The sequence below is a fragment of the Monocercomonoides exilis genome (assembly GCF_001643675.1).
Source record: "Monocercomonoides exilis strain PA203 chromosome Unknown scaffold3-2548433, whole genome shotgun sequence".
Taxonomy (NCBI): domain Eukaryota; phylum Preaxostyla; order Oxymonadida; family Polymastigidae; genus Monocercomonoides; species Monocercomonoides exilis.
The window spans coordinates 450,477-470,335 of record NW_027150548.1 but is presented as its reverse complement, the minus strand read 5'-3'; the positions used below and the strand labels follow the sequence as shown (position 1 = coordinate 470,335).

The 19,859-nt window shown below is 40.0% G+C and overlaps 2 protein-coding genes across 2 annotated transcripts; one reads left to right on the top strand and one right to left on the bottom strand.

Moving 5' to 3' along the window:
• Window positions 1-627: 627 nt before the first annotated feature.
• MONOS_3804 (uncharacterized protein) lies at window positions 628-18,134 on the top strand (the record flags this gene model as incomplete). Its single annotated transcript, XM_067873827.1, has 3 exons — window positions 628-2,344; window positions 2,510-17,395; window positions 17,720-18,134. The coding sequence occupies 3 exons, from the start codon at window positions 628-630 to the stop codon at window positions 18,094-18,096; spliced, it is 16,980 nt and encodes a 5,659-aa protein (XP_067735079.1). The 3' UTR covers window positions 18,097-18,134.
• Window positions 18,135-18,185: 51 nt separating this feature from the next.
• On the bottom strand, window positions 18,186-18,826 carry MONOS_3805 (dynein light chain, Tctex-1 domain containing protein). Its single transcript, XM_067873828.1, has 4 exons — window positions 18,746-18,826; window positions 18,561-18,684; window positions 18,410-18,487; window positions 18,186-18,354 (listed from the first exon to the last, which is right to left on the bottom strand). The coding sequence occupies exons 1-4, from the start codon at window positions 18,812-18,814 to the stop codon at window positions 18,284-18,286; spliced, it is 342 nt and encodes a 113-aa protein (XP_067735078.1). The 5' UTR covers window positions 18,815-18,826; the 3' UTR covers window positions 18,186-18,283.
• Window positions 18,827-19,859: the final 1,033 nt, after the last annotated feature.

Below are 19,859 nucleotides of genomic sequence, written 5' to 3'. Positions count from 1 at the left end.
CGTTTTTATTGTTGGGGAAATCACTGAGCTTTAAAGAAGATTATCTAACTTGCGAAAAATCTTTTACAAAAGCACATCTTATTTCTCAAGATTCAGAAAAACCTTTAAAGGAATTATGCTCGCTATTTGAAAATCAATTTCATTGTATGAAATATAGAATTCATGTGCTGTAATTTAATATTTTTACTGTTTTTATCTTTTGAAGTGTTTCTTGATACTTTTCCACGCATATTTCCTTCTGCCACACAAATTGGAAAATCTGAAAATGGTGGAGAGAGAGTTAGTCATACATCTTTTTTTTCCTCAATAAATTGGGAATCTATGGAGTTATCATCTTCCAACGACTTTTATGCATTTGATCCGTTAAACACGACTTTTTCACAATCTGCAACAAAAGAACAATTCATGGCATTTGCATCAAAGGTGAATCGAACTTTTCTACAACTTATTCAACTTCAACTTCTCCACCATCATAATTGCGAAAGCACTATTGACAATTTTTCCAAATTTTTAATCGGAACAATGCAGTATCATCTTTTAGCCGCAGTAAATTTTAATTTAATGATCGAATCAAAAGAATTTTCTATATGTAAAAAACAACTAAGCAAAGAAAACCATTTTTTCACCATGTTACAGTCACAATTTGATTTGTATCTGAAAGGCAAAGAAAGCACAATTTTACAATCAACCACAAACGAGACAGATGAAGAGTTTACACAAAATCCATGCGATGGATGCAAAAGAGGAATTTTGTTTATTCTTGGACTTATTTGGAAATACCGATCGGAGAAAGGGAAAGAAGCTCTAGCGAAAGAGGGAGAAGAGTGGGTCCTTGAGGAAAAACGAAGAGAGCAAGAGGCCATCGCAAAGGAGGCACAGGAAGAGAAGAGGCGCGCCAGAGAAGCAAATATGCAAGCTGCTGGAGGTGCAGCTCGACCAGGGCGTGGAGGTAATCAGTACGTTTATGCAGGTCCAAAGGCAGCAGCCACTTTGAATACGACAAGCACATATTCAACTCCACAGCGGGAAACAGAGCGGGAGAAGAGAGAGAAAGAGAAGGCTAAGAAGAACGACGAGATGAGGAGGAGCAACAGAAGAGAAGCGATCTTTGAAAGGCTGCTGAGTGGGAGTGAGTATGAGAGAGATATCAGAGACGCCTTTGAGCTGCTTCTGTTTGGAGTGAACTGGACAGCACAACAAGACAAAGATTGCCATTCAGATGACACAGAAGCAGATTCTTCTTCTTCTTCTTCTTCCTTCTCCTATTCTTTCTCTTCTGCTGCTGCTGATGCGACTGTTTCTGAAACTTGTACATCTTCCTTAGACAAATCTTCGTCACAAACTGAAAATTCATCAGATATTTCTAAAGGTGAATCAACTTCAATCAACACACAGAGCAGTTCACTTTTCAAACCACATAGACTGATCATTGGCGGTGAAGCACTGCCAATTGATCTTCCCTGCTGGACAAGCCGCATTTTCACCGCATTTTGCAGCGTTTGGGATTTTGTCCATTCAATCACTTCTTTTTTGTTTGGAAACGAGCAAAAAACGAGCTATTCTTCAAAAGTTGTGCCTTCTTCTTCTTCTCATTCTTCTGGGAAAAAGTTAAAAGACCCTCTTTATGATAACGTGGCTGAGCATTTCAAGCCACTTTATTTTGCGTCTCCATCCATTTTGTATACAAAACTGATGAACATGTTCATAATATCGCGTTTGTCTTATTGCAAAGCATTGCATCAGAAGGAATTGAAAGAAAACGAGACAGAAAATTCACAAATGAATGCTTCGTTGGCTTATTCTTCATCTGCTTCTTCATCTGCTTCTGCTTCTTCTTCTTCTCAATCTTCTTCCTCATTTTCTCCTCTTCCTCTCAACATTTCTCATTCTCAATGTGATTCAAATAGTTCCAATTTGCTTAAAAACGCCACTTTCATCGCACGCCAACGACTTGCATTGGAATGTGCTGTGTTTGCTTGCATCACTCCAATTCACACTTCATCATCATCATCATCATCATCATCTTCTTCTTCTTCCAATCCTTCTTCTCGTTTCAGGCTTTTTTCATCTTCCTCCTCCTCTTCCTCCTCTTCTTCCTCTGATCCCTCCATCACCTCCCTCTTGTCCCTTCCCTTTGAGCAGTATCTTCTTCTCGCTGAAGAAGACTCTTCTCTTCTTTCTTCTTCATTCAAAAGAAGCATCGCCCTACGCTTTGCCCACTCGTTTCCTCATCTGCCGGCTGCTCAGCTGCATTGGATGAACATCACACTTCAGGAGCAGGCTGTGATGAACACGGGGGAGAGAAAAAGGGGAGAAAAGGAAGAAGGAAGTGTCAGTCGCAATGGTTTGTTTCAATTTTAATTATTTTATCATTTTATCATTTTATTTTATTTTTATTTGAACTGTCTTATAAATGATTCACAAAACAAAATAAAAACATCACATCACATATTTCTCTTCCACATCCCCTTTTCTTCAGATACATTTATTCTCCTCAAGTTACAATCAGCTTCCTTAGCCAGACGTACCAATGATGAAGCTTATGTTACATTTGTCAAACAACTTCTTCAAATGACCAAATCTTCATTGGTTTCTCCATTCATTCTGCCTTCTTCTCTTCTGCTGTATTCAGATGTCCCTTTCTTTGCACAGAGGAAATTGATTAGTTTAGCTAATAAGTCGAACACTGCTTCTTCTTCTTCCTCCTCCTCCTCTTTTTCTTCTTCCATTTCATCCAAAAAACTTTCAATGAAATCCCCTTTTGCTGACACAGACGCCACAAAAACAGCTTTTTATGAGGTTGCTCAGCATTCTCTATCTTCTCCTCTGCTTCAGCTGCACATCCACACAGTCACCTCTTCTCCCCTCTCTTTCTACCCGTCTGGCGATTATTTGTACCCTTCTTCTCTTCCCTCTGCTTTTGCAACCAGCACAAATCAGACTAAATATTCTTCATTCGATTATACCCCTCAATCAACTTCTGTTTCTTCTTCTTCTTCCTCCTCCTTCTCTTCTTCCTCTCTCTCTTATCTTCTCCACTCCCTGAAGCTTCTTGAACGGGCGCTTCGTTCTGTCTACTATCGCCAGGACAACTGGGGCATAGAGGTACAAAAGCTGATCCACATCCTTTCCATTCAGTGTGCCTCAATCAGAGACAAAATCGGCTGGGAGAAGAGCAAAACACACCATCACTCGCTGTTCCTACTGCCAGAACAGGCGAAATCACTGACGGATGCTTCTTCTTCTTCTTCTTCTTCCTCTTCTCCTTCTTCCTCTTCAAATTCATCATCATCATCATCATCTTCTTCTTCTTTGCAGCTTCTTTCTCTTCTTCCTACTGAAAGATGGATGCCCAGCTTCTTCCATTTGCACGCAGCTGACTTCAACCAGCCTTGTTTGTGTGGGGCAGATGATATTGTGCCTTCTGATTCATTGTTGCTGAGGATGAATGGAGAGAAATGCTGCCATAGTAATGTTAATAATAATAATGGTAATTCATCAAATTTGGTTATTACTTCTAATTCTGCTTCTTCTTCTTCAATTTCTTTTTCCTCTTCTTCTTCTTCTTCTCTCTCTTCTTCTTCCAATGTTTGTTCCGAACTTTGCACAGACTCCAACCTCTTCTTCTGCATCCTCTGCATTCTGTCTCATTACTCTCCTTTTGTTTCTTCTTCTTCCTCAAAACACCTTCCATTCCATTTCACAACCAATAACAGCTCTTTTGCCCCTCCTTCTCATTCTCCTTCCTCCTCAATCACTTCTTCTTCACCTTCATCATCATCTTCTTCTCCTTCTCCTTCTTCTCACTTCATTTCCCGTGGCCCATTGCCTCTCCCTCTTCTTCCCCGGCCTCTTGAGCCCTCCACCATCACTTCAGCCACAAATACCTCAAATCCTTCGAATCCTTCAATTTCCTCTAATTCTTCAAGTTCTTCCAATTCTTCTTTTTCCTCTCAGCTTCCTCTTTCATCCCGCTCTCCTCTCTTCTGCCTACTGTATTCCTATCAGCAGACACAGCTGCCTTCTCTCGTGTGGCTGATAGAGGTTGGCATGCATTGCTTTTCAAAGGCAACGCATCTGGCTCATTGGCTGATGGCAATCGCTGCATTCAGCGAGGCTGTGGTGATGATTGCAGAGATGGTGGGAGTGGAGATGGAGAAGTTTGGGAAGTACAATAAGAAATGCTGTTCTTCTTCTTCTTCTTCTTGTGATTCTTGTGATTCTGATTCATCATCATCATCATCGTCATCTTCTTCTTCTTCAAACAACAGATCTTCGGTGAATACAAGAGCAGGCAATTTGTCTAACAAGATTTCGATAGAGAATCTGTTTGAGTTGGCGTTTGAATGCATGAAGAAGGACAAATTGAATGAAAATCAGCTAAGTCACGAAGTTTTCAATGAAAATGGAGAATTTACAAGTCAATTAACTCCTCAAACAACAACTGAAACATCATTTTTATCTGAAAAGCCACAAAACACTTCCTCCTCCTCATTTTCTCCTCTTTTCATAGGCTCACTCATCCCTCGCCCTCTCAGTTTCTATCTTGCTCAATCTCTTTCTCTTCTCGCCTGGTCTGTTTTGTGTGGCCTTCTTTCCCTGTTCAGAGACTGCCATCCGACTCAGCTGAACAAAAAGGTTTCTTTTGGAGTGAATGTGCTGGCTCAGCAGAATAAGGATGATTTGAATAATAATGGTAATAACAAAATAAATAGCAATTCTTCTTATTCTTCATCTTATTCTAATTCTTCTCATAAGAACAATCTTTCTGCTGATTATTTGCTGAGAAATGGGGCAGAGACCGTTCCGCTGGTGGTTTTGACTGAAATAGAGGAAGAAAATAATGATACTTCTTCATCATCATCATCATTTTCTTCTTCTTCTTCTTCTTCTTCTTCCATTTCTCATTCATCTCTCATTCAGTCTGTTAGATTGCTTCCTCTTTCTCAGCTGAGAAGCCCTCCTCTTTCGATTTTCCTCAACTTGTCGCTGTTTCTTCATCAGAACACGAATTTTGGTTGGATATTTACAAATGAAGACGAAGATAAAGAGGAAGAAGAGGAAGAAGAAGAGGAAAATGAAAATGAAGAAGAAAACGGAATAGAAAAGAAAGAAGAAGAAATTTGCGAAGAAAAGAAGGCCAAAAACCAAAAAACAAAGCAAGATAGCTCAAAACTTAGGCAAAGCAATGGAAATGATCAAAATATGAATGAAAAAAGAAAGTTATTCGATTCCAATGCAAATGGAAGCAACTTCAATGGATGTCATGTGTCAGAAGGTGCTAACAACAGAAAGATTGTCAATTCGTTTTATTCTTCTGTGTTGAAAGCAATATTCTTCAGAAAGAACAGAAAGGGGAATAACAAAGATAGTTGTGATAATGAATGTGATGAAAAACATATGACAGAAGCAAAAGAAGCAGAGGAAGAAGGAGAAAAAGAAATTAACCAGAATAACAACTTTGATGGAGTTTATGTTCTGAAACCACTGCTTTTGAACAGAATACAAATGTTGTTCACTCTTTCGATGAATGTTTTATTGGGAGATCAAATTTTCGATAAAGCATCAACAACATCATCTTCTTCCTCCTCTGCTTCTTCTTCTTCTTCAATTTCTGCAAGTCAACAGTTAAGCTCTGAATCAGCCACTAACATTGCATCAAGCAACTCTTCTGCTATCAGAAATGTTTATTCTTCTCTCTCCCTCAAATCACTTCGCAACCCTCTCTCAATCGCAATTGATGTCCTTTCAGACTCCAAAAGAAAAGAAAGACTTCTTTCTTCTTCTTCTTCTTCTTCTTCTTCTTCTTCTTCTTCTTCTTCTTCTTCTTCTTCTTCTTCCTCTTCCTCCTCTCCTTTCATTTCTTCCCCAACACATTTGTCTTCCCTCCTCTCTTTCTCTCTCATCGGAGCTGGTATTCTCGTCCTCATGCGTCGCTACACTTCTCTTCTTCTTCCTTCTTCATACTCTTCTTCTCCTCTTCAATCCAACAAAACCTCAAATAATTCTTCATTTCACCCTTCTTCTCACTGCAAAATAAGCCATCTCCCTCAATTTGACCCATCTCTTCCACAAAACCAGCCACAACTGCTGTTTCTCTCTGCACTTTCGTTGGTCAAAGGGAATACACGTGCTCTTGTTGGCGCTGGTTATTCTTCTCTTCTCCTGTTCTTCTCATCAAAGTTGTATAAAAGCCTGCCTTTTACAAAACTTAATGAGATGAAAGAAAGTGAAAGCCAGAGTGAAACTAAAGGGGCAAATTCAATTGTTTCTTCTTCTTCTTCTTCTTCTTCTTCTTCTTCTTCTTCTTCTTTCTCCTCCTCCTCCTCCTCCTCCTCTTCATTTTCTTCCTCTTCCTCTCCTATCACAGACATCAACGAATCCTTATCTTCTCTCCGCTCTGCCCTTTCCTTCTTCTCTGAAGCCAATCGACTTCAGCCAGAAGACGAAGAAAGCGGCGAGCAGACACTTTCTGTTCTCAAATTGACTGATCGCTTGTCAGATGTGCTGTCAATTGCCTCTGCAATCGTGAAAAAACTGCTTTCGAATGAAAAATATGGTGAAGAAATGAGCAAAAAAGATGGAATTTTATCTGTTTTGAACACCTTTAATGCAACTCTTTCATCACTCGACATCATAGAAGATGAAATTCTCTCCTCTTTTTCGCCTTCTGTCTCTTCTGTTGTGTTCTTGCTGCACATTCTGAAGCATTCGCACTCATTGAAATGGGGCTGGCGCGCCATTTCGCTCGATTTGATAAGCAGAAGGCAGATGAAGGCAACGGAAGATCATCATCATAATAATAGTAATAATATCAATAACAGCAATGATAATTCAGCTCTTGATTCTCAGGTGAATAAGATGATAAACAAAGATGCAGGAAATGCTGTTTCATTAGAACACAATCATTTTGAAGAGATTATCAAGCAAGTTGTGAAGCTGATTCCGATATTCAATGAAATGAACAAGTCATCTGTTCTCTTTCTTCATTCTCCTCTTTCTTTCTGCTCTGCTCTTCTTCCACCTTCCTCCTCCTCCTCCTCTTCTTCTTCATTTGCATCTCCCTTTTCCTCCTCTCGCGCATCCTCTACCAACTCCTTCCTTTCCTACTCTTCTCTTCTCCCTTCAAACACCCTTTCTCTTTCTCTGCGTCTTTCGCCATCGAATTTCGGTTGGGATGCACTGCTGTCTGCGCTGCTTGGGTGTGAATTTGAAGAGGAAGGCAAAATTGAAGCAGCGATGAGACTTTATCGCCACGCCTCTGAACATTGTGAGAGGGTGCAGATGTTGAGTGCTGTGGAAGGAAATAATGCAAATGATCAGAAAATACATTTGAAAACAAATAGAATTGAGAAGGATGGAAAAGAAGGAAAAGGAAAAGAAGGAGAGAAAGAAGGAACATTGAGAAATGAGCACCCGTGTGTGAATGGACTGCTGGAAGACGCATTACGAATTGGATATATTCAGATAGAAGAATCTCTAAAGTCTCCTTCTATCTCATCATCATCATCCTCTTCTTCCTCCTCCTCTTCTTTGAGACTCAAAGTTGAAGACTTCAACTTTTCGCAAGCCTCAGTCAATTCTATCACCTCTTCTCTTGTTTCCTCATTCACTCCTCGTTCTCTCCTCTCCTTTGTTGCTTTGTTCTCTTCCTCTTCCTCCGCTTTCTCTATTCCTTTGTTTGAGCAGTCTTCTCTTTTGTTCTTCTTTTATGTGCTTCTCCAAATCCGGTATGAGATTTGTATGGCTGAAGCAGGGCGTTCGTCAGAGGCAGTGAAAGCGATGAAGATGATTGATGCAGATCTGACGAAAGTGCAGAGGTTTTCAATGAAGAATTTAAGGGAAGAGAAGAATAGAATGGCACGAAATGGAATAGAGGAAGAGGGAAAACAAGAAACACATTTAAATTCTGATAATTTGCAGATCCAAAAGGCATCAGAAGCGTCTTGTTCTTCTTCTTCTTCTTCTACAAATGAAGATTTCTCATTCATTTCCTTCCAAACGCTTCCCTATTCCTTTGCAAACATTGCTCTTCCGCCATTCATCATCCACCCACTCCAAACAATTCTGTGGAGCAGCCTATGCCGAATCCTCCACACACACATTCATCTCTTCATTGTGCCAAACGGCTTCTTCGGCTGGGCAAGAGATGCAGCAATGGACGGGATTGTGTTTTGTGAGAGGATGCTGAAGACGAGGAAGATCAATAGAAACAGAAAGGATGATGATGGAGTGTTGATTGAAGGAGGAAATAGAAATGCAAATTGTGAAGAAGGAAAAGAAGAACAAAGAAAACAACAACAACAAGAAGGAGATGAAGAGGCATCTTCTTCGTATTCTGAGATTCCTGACCATTTGTTCTATCAGCTGCAGAAGTATCTTGCAGACTTCGCATTCGTCGCTGCCAAGCATTCAGATGAGAGGCCTGGCGTTCTGTCGCTTTCTGGTTCTTTCATTGAAGAATGCCAATCTTTGGAACAAAATCAACAAAGAGAGATGCAATTGTCTTTGATTAATTCTTCTTCTTCCTCTTATTCTTCCATTTCTTTATCCAGTTCATCTTTCTCCTCCATTTCTCGTTCCCATCTCCTTTTCAAGTCAATCACCGCTCTGCTCAGCATCGTTCATTCGCCTTTGTATTCATCCACACTCACACTTTGGACTGACATTTCATCGCTTCTCCGCTTCGAGGCTATTCGTCTCATAAACTCTATCAAATTGCAGATCAACAGAATTCTGCATGAAAACAATAGGGAACATGTCAATTTCCCATTTGACACGTCAAAGTTGCTGTCATCTCTGTTGTCTGAATCAAATTCTGAATCTTCTTCTTCTTCTCTTCATTCAGACCTCCTTTCTCTCATCTCCAAGCGCTATATTTGTTCATCTCTTCTGTCTGTTTCACTGCGCTGCTGTTTCATTGCAATTGCGATGTCTCCCCACAACCCTGGCTGCTGGTTGCTACTGGCACTCACTTTATGCACAATGCATTCTCTCAGACTTTTACTGCCTTCTTCCATTGGAAATCACAAAAACCACCAAACAGAGACAGAAGATGAGAATGATAATGATAATGATGCTTGCTGGGAGCAGTTTGACGAGAAATATCTCAAACAGATGAATGATGAACTGATGGAAGCATCACCAATCTCAGCAGAGCGCATTGAGAATTTCGAGAAGGCGTTCAAAAACACATCAAAAGATGCACAAGTTGTTGGAGATGGCTCAGAAATGAATGAAGAATGCAATTGCAATTGTAGTGTTGACTATTCATCTCCATTGGTTTCATTCTGCTTTGCAGCAAACAGAGCCTTCCAAACTGCGATCAAGCTATCTTCCAATCAACACATGCAAAATCTGCATTTGCAGGCTCATTCTTCATCTTCCTCCCATTTTACGAGTATTATTTGCGAAGATTTCTCACCAAATGCATCGTCTTCTTCTCTTTTCCTGAACATGTACACATCTTTTCTTCTGTCTTCTCTTTCATTCTTTTGCTCTCACTTTGAAAACACTCAGAAAAGTGAAGAAAACCTTTCTTCTTCTTCTTCTTCTAATTCCTCTTCTTCCTCTTCCTCTTTATTCTTTTCTTCTCTCGTTTGGCTGTTGATAGCCTGCCACAACTGCATTGAGGCGTCTCTTGCCCTCATCCCAACATCTCCACAGGCATGGATCAACAGAGCAGCACTCGAACACACCATTGCCCGGCTTGTTCATTGTAATGTGTTCCACAAGCAGCTGAAGGAGGCTTTGAAGGAGAAGGAGAAAGAAATAGAAGAAGAGAAAAGAGTGGAAGGAGAAAAATGCAAGGAAACAATGGAAATTGATGAGAAATCAGCTAATTCAAAGGTCTTTTCATTAACTTCAACAGCCTCAACAACAACAACAACAACAACAACATCATCATCATCTTCTTCTTCTACAACTTCTTTATCCAACTCCTTTGATTCATCTGACACTCAACCGGAATCCCTCACAGCCGAAGATGTCGTCCAATCCTCATACGACTGGTCCAAACTGCGTCGCGTTCTCTCTTCCTCTCCGTCCACCGCGTCTTCTCTGCTTCTCTCCTTCATTCCTGACATCTCCCCAACGCTCTTTCCTTTCTACTTGCTCCGTTCTCTGTCTATTTCCCAGTTTGCTCTCAATTACGAGTCATCGTCGCCTGCTTCGCTGAGCTTTGTGGCTTCGCTTGAGGAAGAAGCACGCAAACTGCAGTTCCACAATCATATTGAAGGAATTGTCGAGGCATCGGCGAAGAATAGGGAGATGGAGGATAAAGTTGAAACAGAAGAAGGAAAGGGAGAAGGAGAAGGAAAAGGAGAGAAAGATTCATCGGATAAATTGAGTGAAAATGAGAACAAGAAAAGCAAAGAACGCATTCATCGTTCGAAATACGACAGAAGACGAGCATTCACTTCGCTTTCTGGATATTCAGTTGCGCTTCCGTCTTCTCTTTTCTCCTCTTCTCTTTCTGGTCTGTCATCAAACAGCGCTTCTTCGTCTATTGTCCACACTTCTCTCTATTTGAATCATTATTCGTCAGCATCTTCTCCTTCTGCGTTGCTTTCTCATTGCATCGCTTGCGAAAGAGACGGGTTGCATCAGAAAAGCACGTTTTATGCGTCGCTGGCTCTGTTTTCATTGGTGGATGCGATGATCAAAGATGTGAGTGAGAAGGAAATGAGGAGGAGGAAGATGAAGAAGAAGGGGGTAAAGGAAGGAGGAGAAATTGAAAGTTCTTCTTCTTCTTCTTCAGAATCATATTTCAACCCATCCCTCAATTATCTTATCCATCTTCTTCCACATCGCTCCATCTCTTCTTTGTTCTTCATTCGAATTGCCCTTGTTCGCTCTCTTCTTCGAATTGGGCGACCGCTTTTTGCTCTTTTCTTTGCTGTTTGTCTGTTTCCGCTTCTGGAAAAGATTGTAAAAATGGCAGTTGAATCAAAAAATGGAAATGAGAATGAAGGTGAAGAAGGAGAAAAAGGAGATGAAGACAAAACAAAAGTGATTGAGAATTACTGTACTGAAAATTTTACACACAAAAATATAGCTGCGATGCTTAGATCTTCCATTCTGGTCAAAGCGATTCTGTTTCTGATGAGTTCTTCTGCTTTTGAGTCACTTGGCAAAGAAGAACATTCGCATAAAAGAGAAACAAATACTCTTTCACAGCAGTTGGTATGCGATGTGAAAGCAACAATTTTGAAGGAGCTGACAAAACTTGTTGAATCTTCATCTATTTCAACATCCTCCTCATCTTCAACATCTTCTTCTTCTTTTTCTTCAATTTCTTCTTCTTCTTCTCTCTTAAAAGTCAATGGTGATCAACTTCGAGGAAGATGGGGTCAGTTTCTGGGGATTGACAGTCTGCTTTTGTGGATGTTTGTGAATGAAGGAGACTCTGCTGCTTCTTCTGTCTTCTTCAGCGAAGGTGTGAATGATGATGAAAAGAAAGTAGAAGAGAAAGAAGAAGAGAACCATCAAATGAATATATTGTCTTCATTGATGCCTTTAACATCAACACTCAAAGAAGTCATCCAACACTTCAATTCTTCATTAAAATCATCATCTTCCTCTTCTTCTTCCTCTTCTTCTTTTACTTCCTCCTCCTCTTTCCTCTACAAACTCACATTCTCCTCCCACACCAACACTCTCCTCTCCACCCTCCTCTCTGACTGCACCCTCATCGCCTCCTCTCTCATCCTCTGCGGCTTCTCTGCAATCGGATCATCGCTCGCTTCAGACACCCTCAACACAGCTAAGAACTTGACTCTTCTGCTTTCTTCGAAGTCTTCTTCTTCTTCTTCTATTTCTCCTTCTCGTTTGCATTTAAGCGCCTCCTCTGCCTCTGCCCTGATGTTCTACTCATTCAGCTATCAGTCGCTGCAGTCCAAAATATTCCTTCTCATCGGCCAATCATTTTCTGTCTGTTGCCAAGTGAAGTCGGCTGTCTTTTGGCTGCTTTCCTCAGGTGAAGTCACCTCGTTCATTCAAATTCCTTCTTCTTCTGTTGATTCTTCTGCTTCTCTTTCGTTAGCTTCTTCCTCTTCTCCTTCCTCCTCTTCATTATCCAGCCTCATCCCACTTCCTCTCCAGCTCCTCTTCTCTCTCCTTTCTCTCTTCCACTCCCAAATCCCGCAGCGTCTCCTCCTCAGCCTCGCTCTTCTGTTCAGAGATGCAGAAGTCGCTTCACGTGCAATGCAACTTCTGATGAAAGGGAAAGAGTCCATCGCTCAAACAAAAGGAGAGCTAAGCAAGTTGTGCAGCGGTGTGATCACGTTTGTGATGAGCAAAGACAAAAATAGAGCGAATTCGATTTCGTGTTTAGGAAAAATGAGCAAAAAACAGATGAAGAAGCTGCAAAAAGTGAAGCTTGTCCAACAGCAGTCGGGCCAAAACGGAGCTTCGAATCATTTTGCTTATACGCCTTCTTCTTCTTCATCTTCACCATCGCCATCATCACTTTCTCCTTCTCCATTGCAACCTTCCTCTCCTTCATCTTCTCCTTCTCCTTCACCTTCTACATCACCTTCATCACCTTCTGAATCTACCTCTTCTCTTTCACCATTGCCACAATCATCATCATCATCATCATCTTCTTCTTCTTCTCCTCCTCCTCCTCCTTCTGAAATCTCAGCAACTGATCGTATTTTGTCCCTCTTCGCACTTCTCTTTGCTCTTTCGCCTGGCTCTGCTCAAATGGACACACAATCTCCCTCTGCAGCCATTGCATATTCACTTCTTTTGTCTTCCTTGAAGCACATGGCGATTCTGATCGAGATGAAAGAAGGAAGGAAAACGAATGGGGAAAAGAGCATTTCAGGAGAAACTGGAGTCGAAGAAAAAGAAAAAGAAGAAAATGAGAAGAATGAGAATACGGTTAACATTAGAGAAGCAGATGACTCAACTTCAACCACAAAAGATGAGACCAAAGAAACAAAAGAAGAAGAAAAAGAAAAAGAATCGCACATCAATCACCCAACGTCATTTGCTGAGCAGTTCCAGTCAATCTTCTACACAGCCACAAAGGATATCCGCAGAGCTGTGCATCAAAACCCTCATTTAACTTCAGCTTCTTCGTCTTCCTCTTCTCCCTTCGCCCCGTCTGTGGCCACACTCCATCTCTCGCTGTATCTCAATCTGGCTGACTTGGCACACGCAATGGGATTCAGAAATGTGGAGACGAAGACGGTTTCTAAGCCTCTTCCTCTTTCTGTGATGAATCACCCTTCAATTTCAAGCGGATTTTCAATAAATCGTTACTCTCCTTCTACTTCTCCTTCATCATCATCATCATCCTTCTCTTCATCTTCATCTTCTTTGTCATCTTCCAAGTCATTCACAGAACTGACCACAAAACTGAACATTGAAAACATCCGCACCGTCAACACGATACAAGAAGCAGCCTTTGCGGTGCAGGCAATCACTCCTTCTTTCTCCTCTGCTTCGAGTCCCACTACACGCTCGCCGAACTATCTCTCTCTCGTTTCGCAGCTCCGCCTCCTCTTCGCATCCACCCCTGCCTTGAAAGTGACACATGCTTCTTCTTCTTCTTCTTCAGCAGGAAATACGAAGACACTCGGGGCGCAGATTGTGTGCGATGGGCTGACTGACCCGCTGAGTGCAGTGCCGATGCTGTCGGTGCTGCAGAGCGTGACAGAAGTTGTGGGCTCTGCAAACAAGAGGGAAGAAAAGAGAAATAAAAAGGCAACTCAAAAAATGGGGTCAATTCAATTGCAGGATGCTTTTGGGCAGACTATTGGTGAGTGTGCTGAGTCTGCTGAGTCGGATGATTCAGTTGATGACAGTGCAGTGGAGATGCTGGTGTCTTCGCGAATCACACCTGCAATGCTGTCTTCCATTCAGAGCTCGAAGGAGAAGTCCCTCGGCTCCACAGCCGATGCGCCGTATCCGTTTCTGATGGCTGCTTATCCCGAAGCGTCAATTCTCAATGAAAGAAGAATCAATGATAAAGATGCTGCAGAAGGAGATAACGCTTCTTCATCAGCATTTCCATTCTTTGAGAGTGTTCCTGAGAAGTTCGCAAGTACATTCCCAGCGCTTTTGCCTTCCTTTGCCCTTATGCCCCACTTTGTCTCGCCGACTGTTCTGTCGCTGGTGTTCGAGGCGTCGCGCACTGTGTCGCTTTCGCTCTGTTTTGAGGCCTCTTCATTGGACGATGCCAAACAGAAAGGAATTGTTGAATCTGTCTGCAGACCGCTGTTTGTTGCTGTGAAGGGAAGATCGGTGATTCTCAGAGAGAACATCGAAGAGTTGGTCAAAGAAGACCCATTTGCGAAGCTGACGCCTGCAATGATGGATGAGACAGATGCAGAGAAAGAAGAAGAAGAAGAAGAAGAGGGAAAAGGAGAAGGAGAAGGAAGAGAAGGAGAAGAAGGATTGATGGCAGCTGAGCCGGGCGAAAGCAGTGGAGAAAGAGGAGATATGGAAAGCAGCGAAATGGCTGATACACAGAATGACAGAGCCCTTTCGCCATCTATTCAGGAAAAGAAGAGCACAGATGAAGGAATGACACCTTCATCCCTTTCGCCTGATTCTTCTGCTTCTCAGCAGACAACATCAACAACTAAAATTGTTCCTTTATCATCATCTTCATCATCATCTCCATCATCATCATTTTCTTCATCTTCATCTTCTGCACTTCTCCCATTCCGTCTGTGCTCTCCAGTTCTGTCTGTGTTTGAGCTGACCTTCCGCCGCGTGTCAAAGTCGCTCATTCTGACTCCGTTTTCTGTGGAGCTTCATCTTCTCCGCTCGCTTGTTCTCTCTTTACTGGCTGAAAAGATGGGATCTTCACTTGTCTTGCCTGCAGGACATGCAAATGACCCGCTGTTAAAAAAGACGATGACGATTGTGAGTGACGATTCAATGAATGTGCAGAATGTGATGGCTGATGAGAGAGAAGGAAAAGGAAATGCAATGGCAATTGATACCACTGAAAAAGACGATGCTAACTTCTCACTGAGCAGCCTCACAAATCCAACTCGCCTGGTTTCGCTCGATTGGCAGTCTGAAAACAGCTACTTGTCTTTTCTCGATTCGGTTTCTGCACTCAACTCTGTTGCCTCACTTGTGCAGAATGCTGGGGGATCTGTTGTTGATGGAAGTGAGCTGTGCAATTTAGACAGTGAAACAACAAAAGAGGGATTATCATTATCATCATTATCATCATCTCCCTCATCTTCTTCTTCTTTGTTGTTATTCCCCGTTCTCAAATGGGATAACTCCAAAATGCTGTTATCATTCTCACAGTCATCAAGTGGATGTGCTTTGTCTGGCTCTTTCCTTTCTGGTTCTGTTTCTGTGTTCCTTTCATCGATCATCCACTGCCTCAACTCAGCTTCTCTTCTGCTGTCCTCGCTTTATGAACTGGCGGCTGCTGATTCGTCGAATGTGCAGCTGTCAAACGATGAATACACAATCAAGGAAAGCGTGACAGCAAGACAAAGAGGGTCAACGGGATTACAATATTTCCTGTCGAAGATACTCAAAGCACTGATGAATGTGTTTGTTAGTGATAATTCAAAGGTCGATGATTCAAATGAAGCGAATGCAAAACAGGAAGAATTTGAGATGTTTGAAGAAGAGCAATCTTTCATTCAATTGCAGCTGTTCTTTGCGCAACTGAAGCAGTTGATGAGATACTCCGAATCTTTGAAACAGAACTTGCCTGATTATGAACAACTGATAAATCAAAACTCAGCAAATTGTTCTTCTTCTTCTTCTTCTTCTTCTTCTTCTTCTTCTTCTTCTTCCTTCGATACTCCATTCACAACAAATGCAATTAACTGCAGTGATATCTGTTTAGTTCTGTCGCAGCTGCAACTTCTGTTGGGAAGACTCTTCTTTGCAATTGCCAGATTGTTGCAGTGTCTGTCTGAACAGTTTTCAACAGAAGAAGAAGAGGAAGAGGACGAGGAAGAACAAGAAGCCAACTCCACAGATGCAGCAGAAGAAAACGAATCATCAATCGCAGGATCTGTTCAATCTCCAAAATCAAACATTAATTTTGATTCACAAAGTGATGAATCTGAGAAAACATCAGCCAAATCGACATGTTTTGAGCTGTCAAAAGACGAAGAGCAAAAAATTGATGAGACAATTCAACACATTTTGGAGCTGTCACAAACTGTGCTGGCTCAATCTGCTCTTGCGCCAGTTGTGTCTAAGCCATCAGCAATTGATCTTTCATCTGCTTCTGCTTCTTCTTCATTGTCTTCTATTTCTCCATCTCTTCAGACATTCAGCAATCTTTTCTCAACAAATGGAATTATTTCGCCAATTGGGCAACTTCTGTACAACAATTCTTCTTCTTTCTCCCTTTCTGCCTCATCTTATCTGCCTTCGTCTTTCTCAAAAGCATCCGAAATTGTTTCTTCTTCATCTTCATCTTCATCTTCTCCTTCATCTTTACCTCTTTCTCTCTCTTCAGCTGCCTCGCGCATTGAGCTTGCTCTTCTCTCGTACAACTTTACAGGAGAAGGGGAATGTGTTGACATTCTGAACAAACCAGAAAAAGAAGGAAATAAAGAGATTTCTGTTTGCGAATGTGAAAAACCAGAAAAGAAGCCAAAGACACACAACAGCATCAATGTTTTGCATCATCTGATTGCGCTGCTTACGTTCTGCCTTCAGAAACAAAGGAAGGAAGACACAGCAGAAGATGAAAATGAAGCAGAAGAGAAAGAGGCAGATGAAGGCGAAATTCCGCTTTCAGAAGCAGCGTCGATGATGTTTGAGGATCTTGTGGAGCTTATCAGCTGGCTGATCAACTTTGAGAATGAGAGCAAAGATGAAAGCGAGGAATTTGATAGAGAAAGAGGAGCAGATGTTTCATTGGCAGAAACTGCACAAGAACAAGTGAAAATCGACCAGTCTGCCCTCAAGACGGTGTCACGCCCCGATCATTTGGTTGTGATTGACTTGACAGACGACGATGTTAAAGCAGACTGGATGTCTTCTTTCAAGCGGGCGAAGATTGTTCTGAAGAAAGCAGGAATTGGCTGTGAGGAGGAAAAACTGTTTCCTTCTGCAAATCAGCTGCCAACTGTGTTTGTGGCTGAGGCGCGCATTGCAGTTGCCACCGCAGCGCTCTTTTTGATCTATCATTCGTCTGCACAGGCTTCTGGTAATTCAAGCGGTGCTAAGAAAGAGCAGAAAGTTCTTCTCTCTCTTCCTTCAGTTCAAAATCTCCTTCGATCGACTGTGAATGCTCTCTTGTCTCATTTCGAAACACTCCATCCGTTGCATTCTGTTGCTTGCTCACGTATTTTGCTGCTTGTCAGCTACTTGCTGGATTCAGATGACTCGCTCCAAAGGGAATGCAAGAGAGTGCAGACAGCTGTGCTGGATTCACTTAATGATGAACGTATGCCTCTTTCTTTCTTTCTTTCTTTCTTTCTAATTTTCTTTCATATTTTATTTTTATTTTAAATTTAAATTTTAAATATAAAATTTTAAATCATTGTTGATGATTATTTTAACTTCTTGAAATGGCTACTTTTTTAAATGATATGACGTTATTTTGCTTTCATGTTTTTGCTTTCATGTTTTTGCTTTCATGTTTTTGCTATATATCTTTTTGAAATAATTTTGTTGTTGCTTTTCATAATCTCTATTTGTCCATCATCTTCCAAATCATCTCAATTTTTCTATCTTTCTTTTCTTATTTCCTTTATTTTTATAATTTCAGTGGTCCAATGCTTTGACTCCTTCTCAAATTCGTCGATTCGCAATACCACAATGTTTGATCTTGTAGAAGAAGAAGGAATTCTTTCTTCGACTGTCAAGTTTCACACTGGAATCACTCCTCTTTTCTCTCACATTCTCATTCTCCTTTGTCTCGTTCTGTCGAAGCACAATCAACATTCATCATCAACAGCAAGCAACATGGGCGAATCAGAGGCCTCTTGCATTGTGCTAAGAAAGAAACAGTTTTCAGAAATTTTAGACTTCCTTAAAAATTCCTTAGCACCTGTGAATATCTTTTTATCATCTCGATTTTCTTCATGTTGTTATCACTTGTTTTCTGAAATGCTTCGTAACGTTATTCTTTGCTTTTCACAGTAAAAATATTCTTTTATAATTTACAAGTCTCGTAATCTATTCGAATTATTTCTTTGTGAGGCATGAGTTCGAGTTCATCGATCAAGTGATGTAAAAAAATAATTTGAATAATTATTAAAAAAAAAAAAAAATTAGCTATTAATGAAATGAAATGAGCAAAATGAAAGATTGAAATGAATTTCTTATTTTACTATATTTGTACTCCAAATACGGTTGTCAAGCAAAAAAGATTCTTGTTTTCCCAGGGATGAACGAAATTTCCTTTATAAAACAGAATTTTTATATTCAAAAATTTAAAAATTGGGAAAATTCAAACCGTCGTTCACATTATCCCAAAGGGCAGAACATGAACAATGAAGATTTGCGAGCTTTTTCTCCATAATAACAGTTGTAACTGTTTTTTTTTAAAAAAAAATCAAAAATTCGATTATTCAAAAAATAGTTGAATACAACTTTATGAAACAAACCTATATATTTAAAGGGTGTTTGAAGTGCGCATAGCTTTTTAACAGTCATACTGTTGATTGTGTCAACCCATTCAGGTACTTTCTCTTGTTCAAAATATTGGTTTTCAAGAACTTTTTGAACAGTCTTCAAAAAATATATACATATTAATTAGTGAATATATTAGTAAAAATTGTTAATAAAAAACTTCTTTAACAACGTTTCTAACGTCATCTACGGGAAATACGGCTTCCTCAGAAGATTGAAGATCCTCCATTATTTTGCTAAATATAGTATGGGTGAAAAAACAACATCTTTGAAGAAATTCCGAAATTTATCAAAAGATGAATTTTTTTAATCTCTTGAATATTTAACATGAAATCGCAATTCAAAAAATAGAATTGAAGATATTCATTTCTTGTTTGTATTGGAATATTTTGCAAATGATTTTCGAATAAAAATTACTTCTGAAATATAGACATATATTTATTAACAAATAAAAAGTTCCAATATTGAAAAAATCCTCCTTATCATTTCCCAAAGGATATATTTGCGCTCTTTCAATAACATCATTTTCCTTCATTCTTTGAAAAGATAATTAATAATTGCTTGTCAGATACTTCGGGTTGTATCTTCTTAGCGAGCACAAGTTGCGGCTCAGCCTTTAAAGAAGAAGTGCATTGCATTCAACTTGATTTATAATTTATTAATTTCGGATAATTTCCTTTTTTTCTCGGACAAATCAATCTTTTATTATTCAATCAAATGAGTTAGATAAATATGATAGCTTCCATGTAAATATAATTTATCAATCATGAATGGTTAGCATCAATAGCATATTTTAAGTACGCTTAATATGTGAATTTCTGTTTGCTAAAATATGCAACGTTAAAGAATAAAGTTCAACTATCAAAAGAAGCAAGCTTAATATAAATAGAAGCAAATATTTTTTATAATTTTTTGCAATATATTTTTTTGAAAGAAAATCTAGAAATGCACACCATAATGTTATTGAGCATACCCATGATTGGTTATCATAATCATTTAATGATAGTAAAATTCTTCCTTGAAAAAATAATCCAAAGCAATGGAATATGCATTGTATTACAATAAGAGTGCTGTCTGTAATGCAACAACTTAAACCGGTTTCAAACAAAACAAGTTCAATAAAAACGGAAATAGTCCCAATTATGTTTGCAACGAAGAAAGAAATTCCTTTATTCAATGATAATACCAAACAAAGCAAAAATATAAAATGCAGCAACGTTATGAATGTTCTGATTACCCAAAGAAGTTTAAAGGACATGTCTAATACAATATAT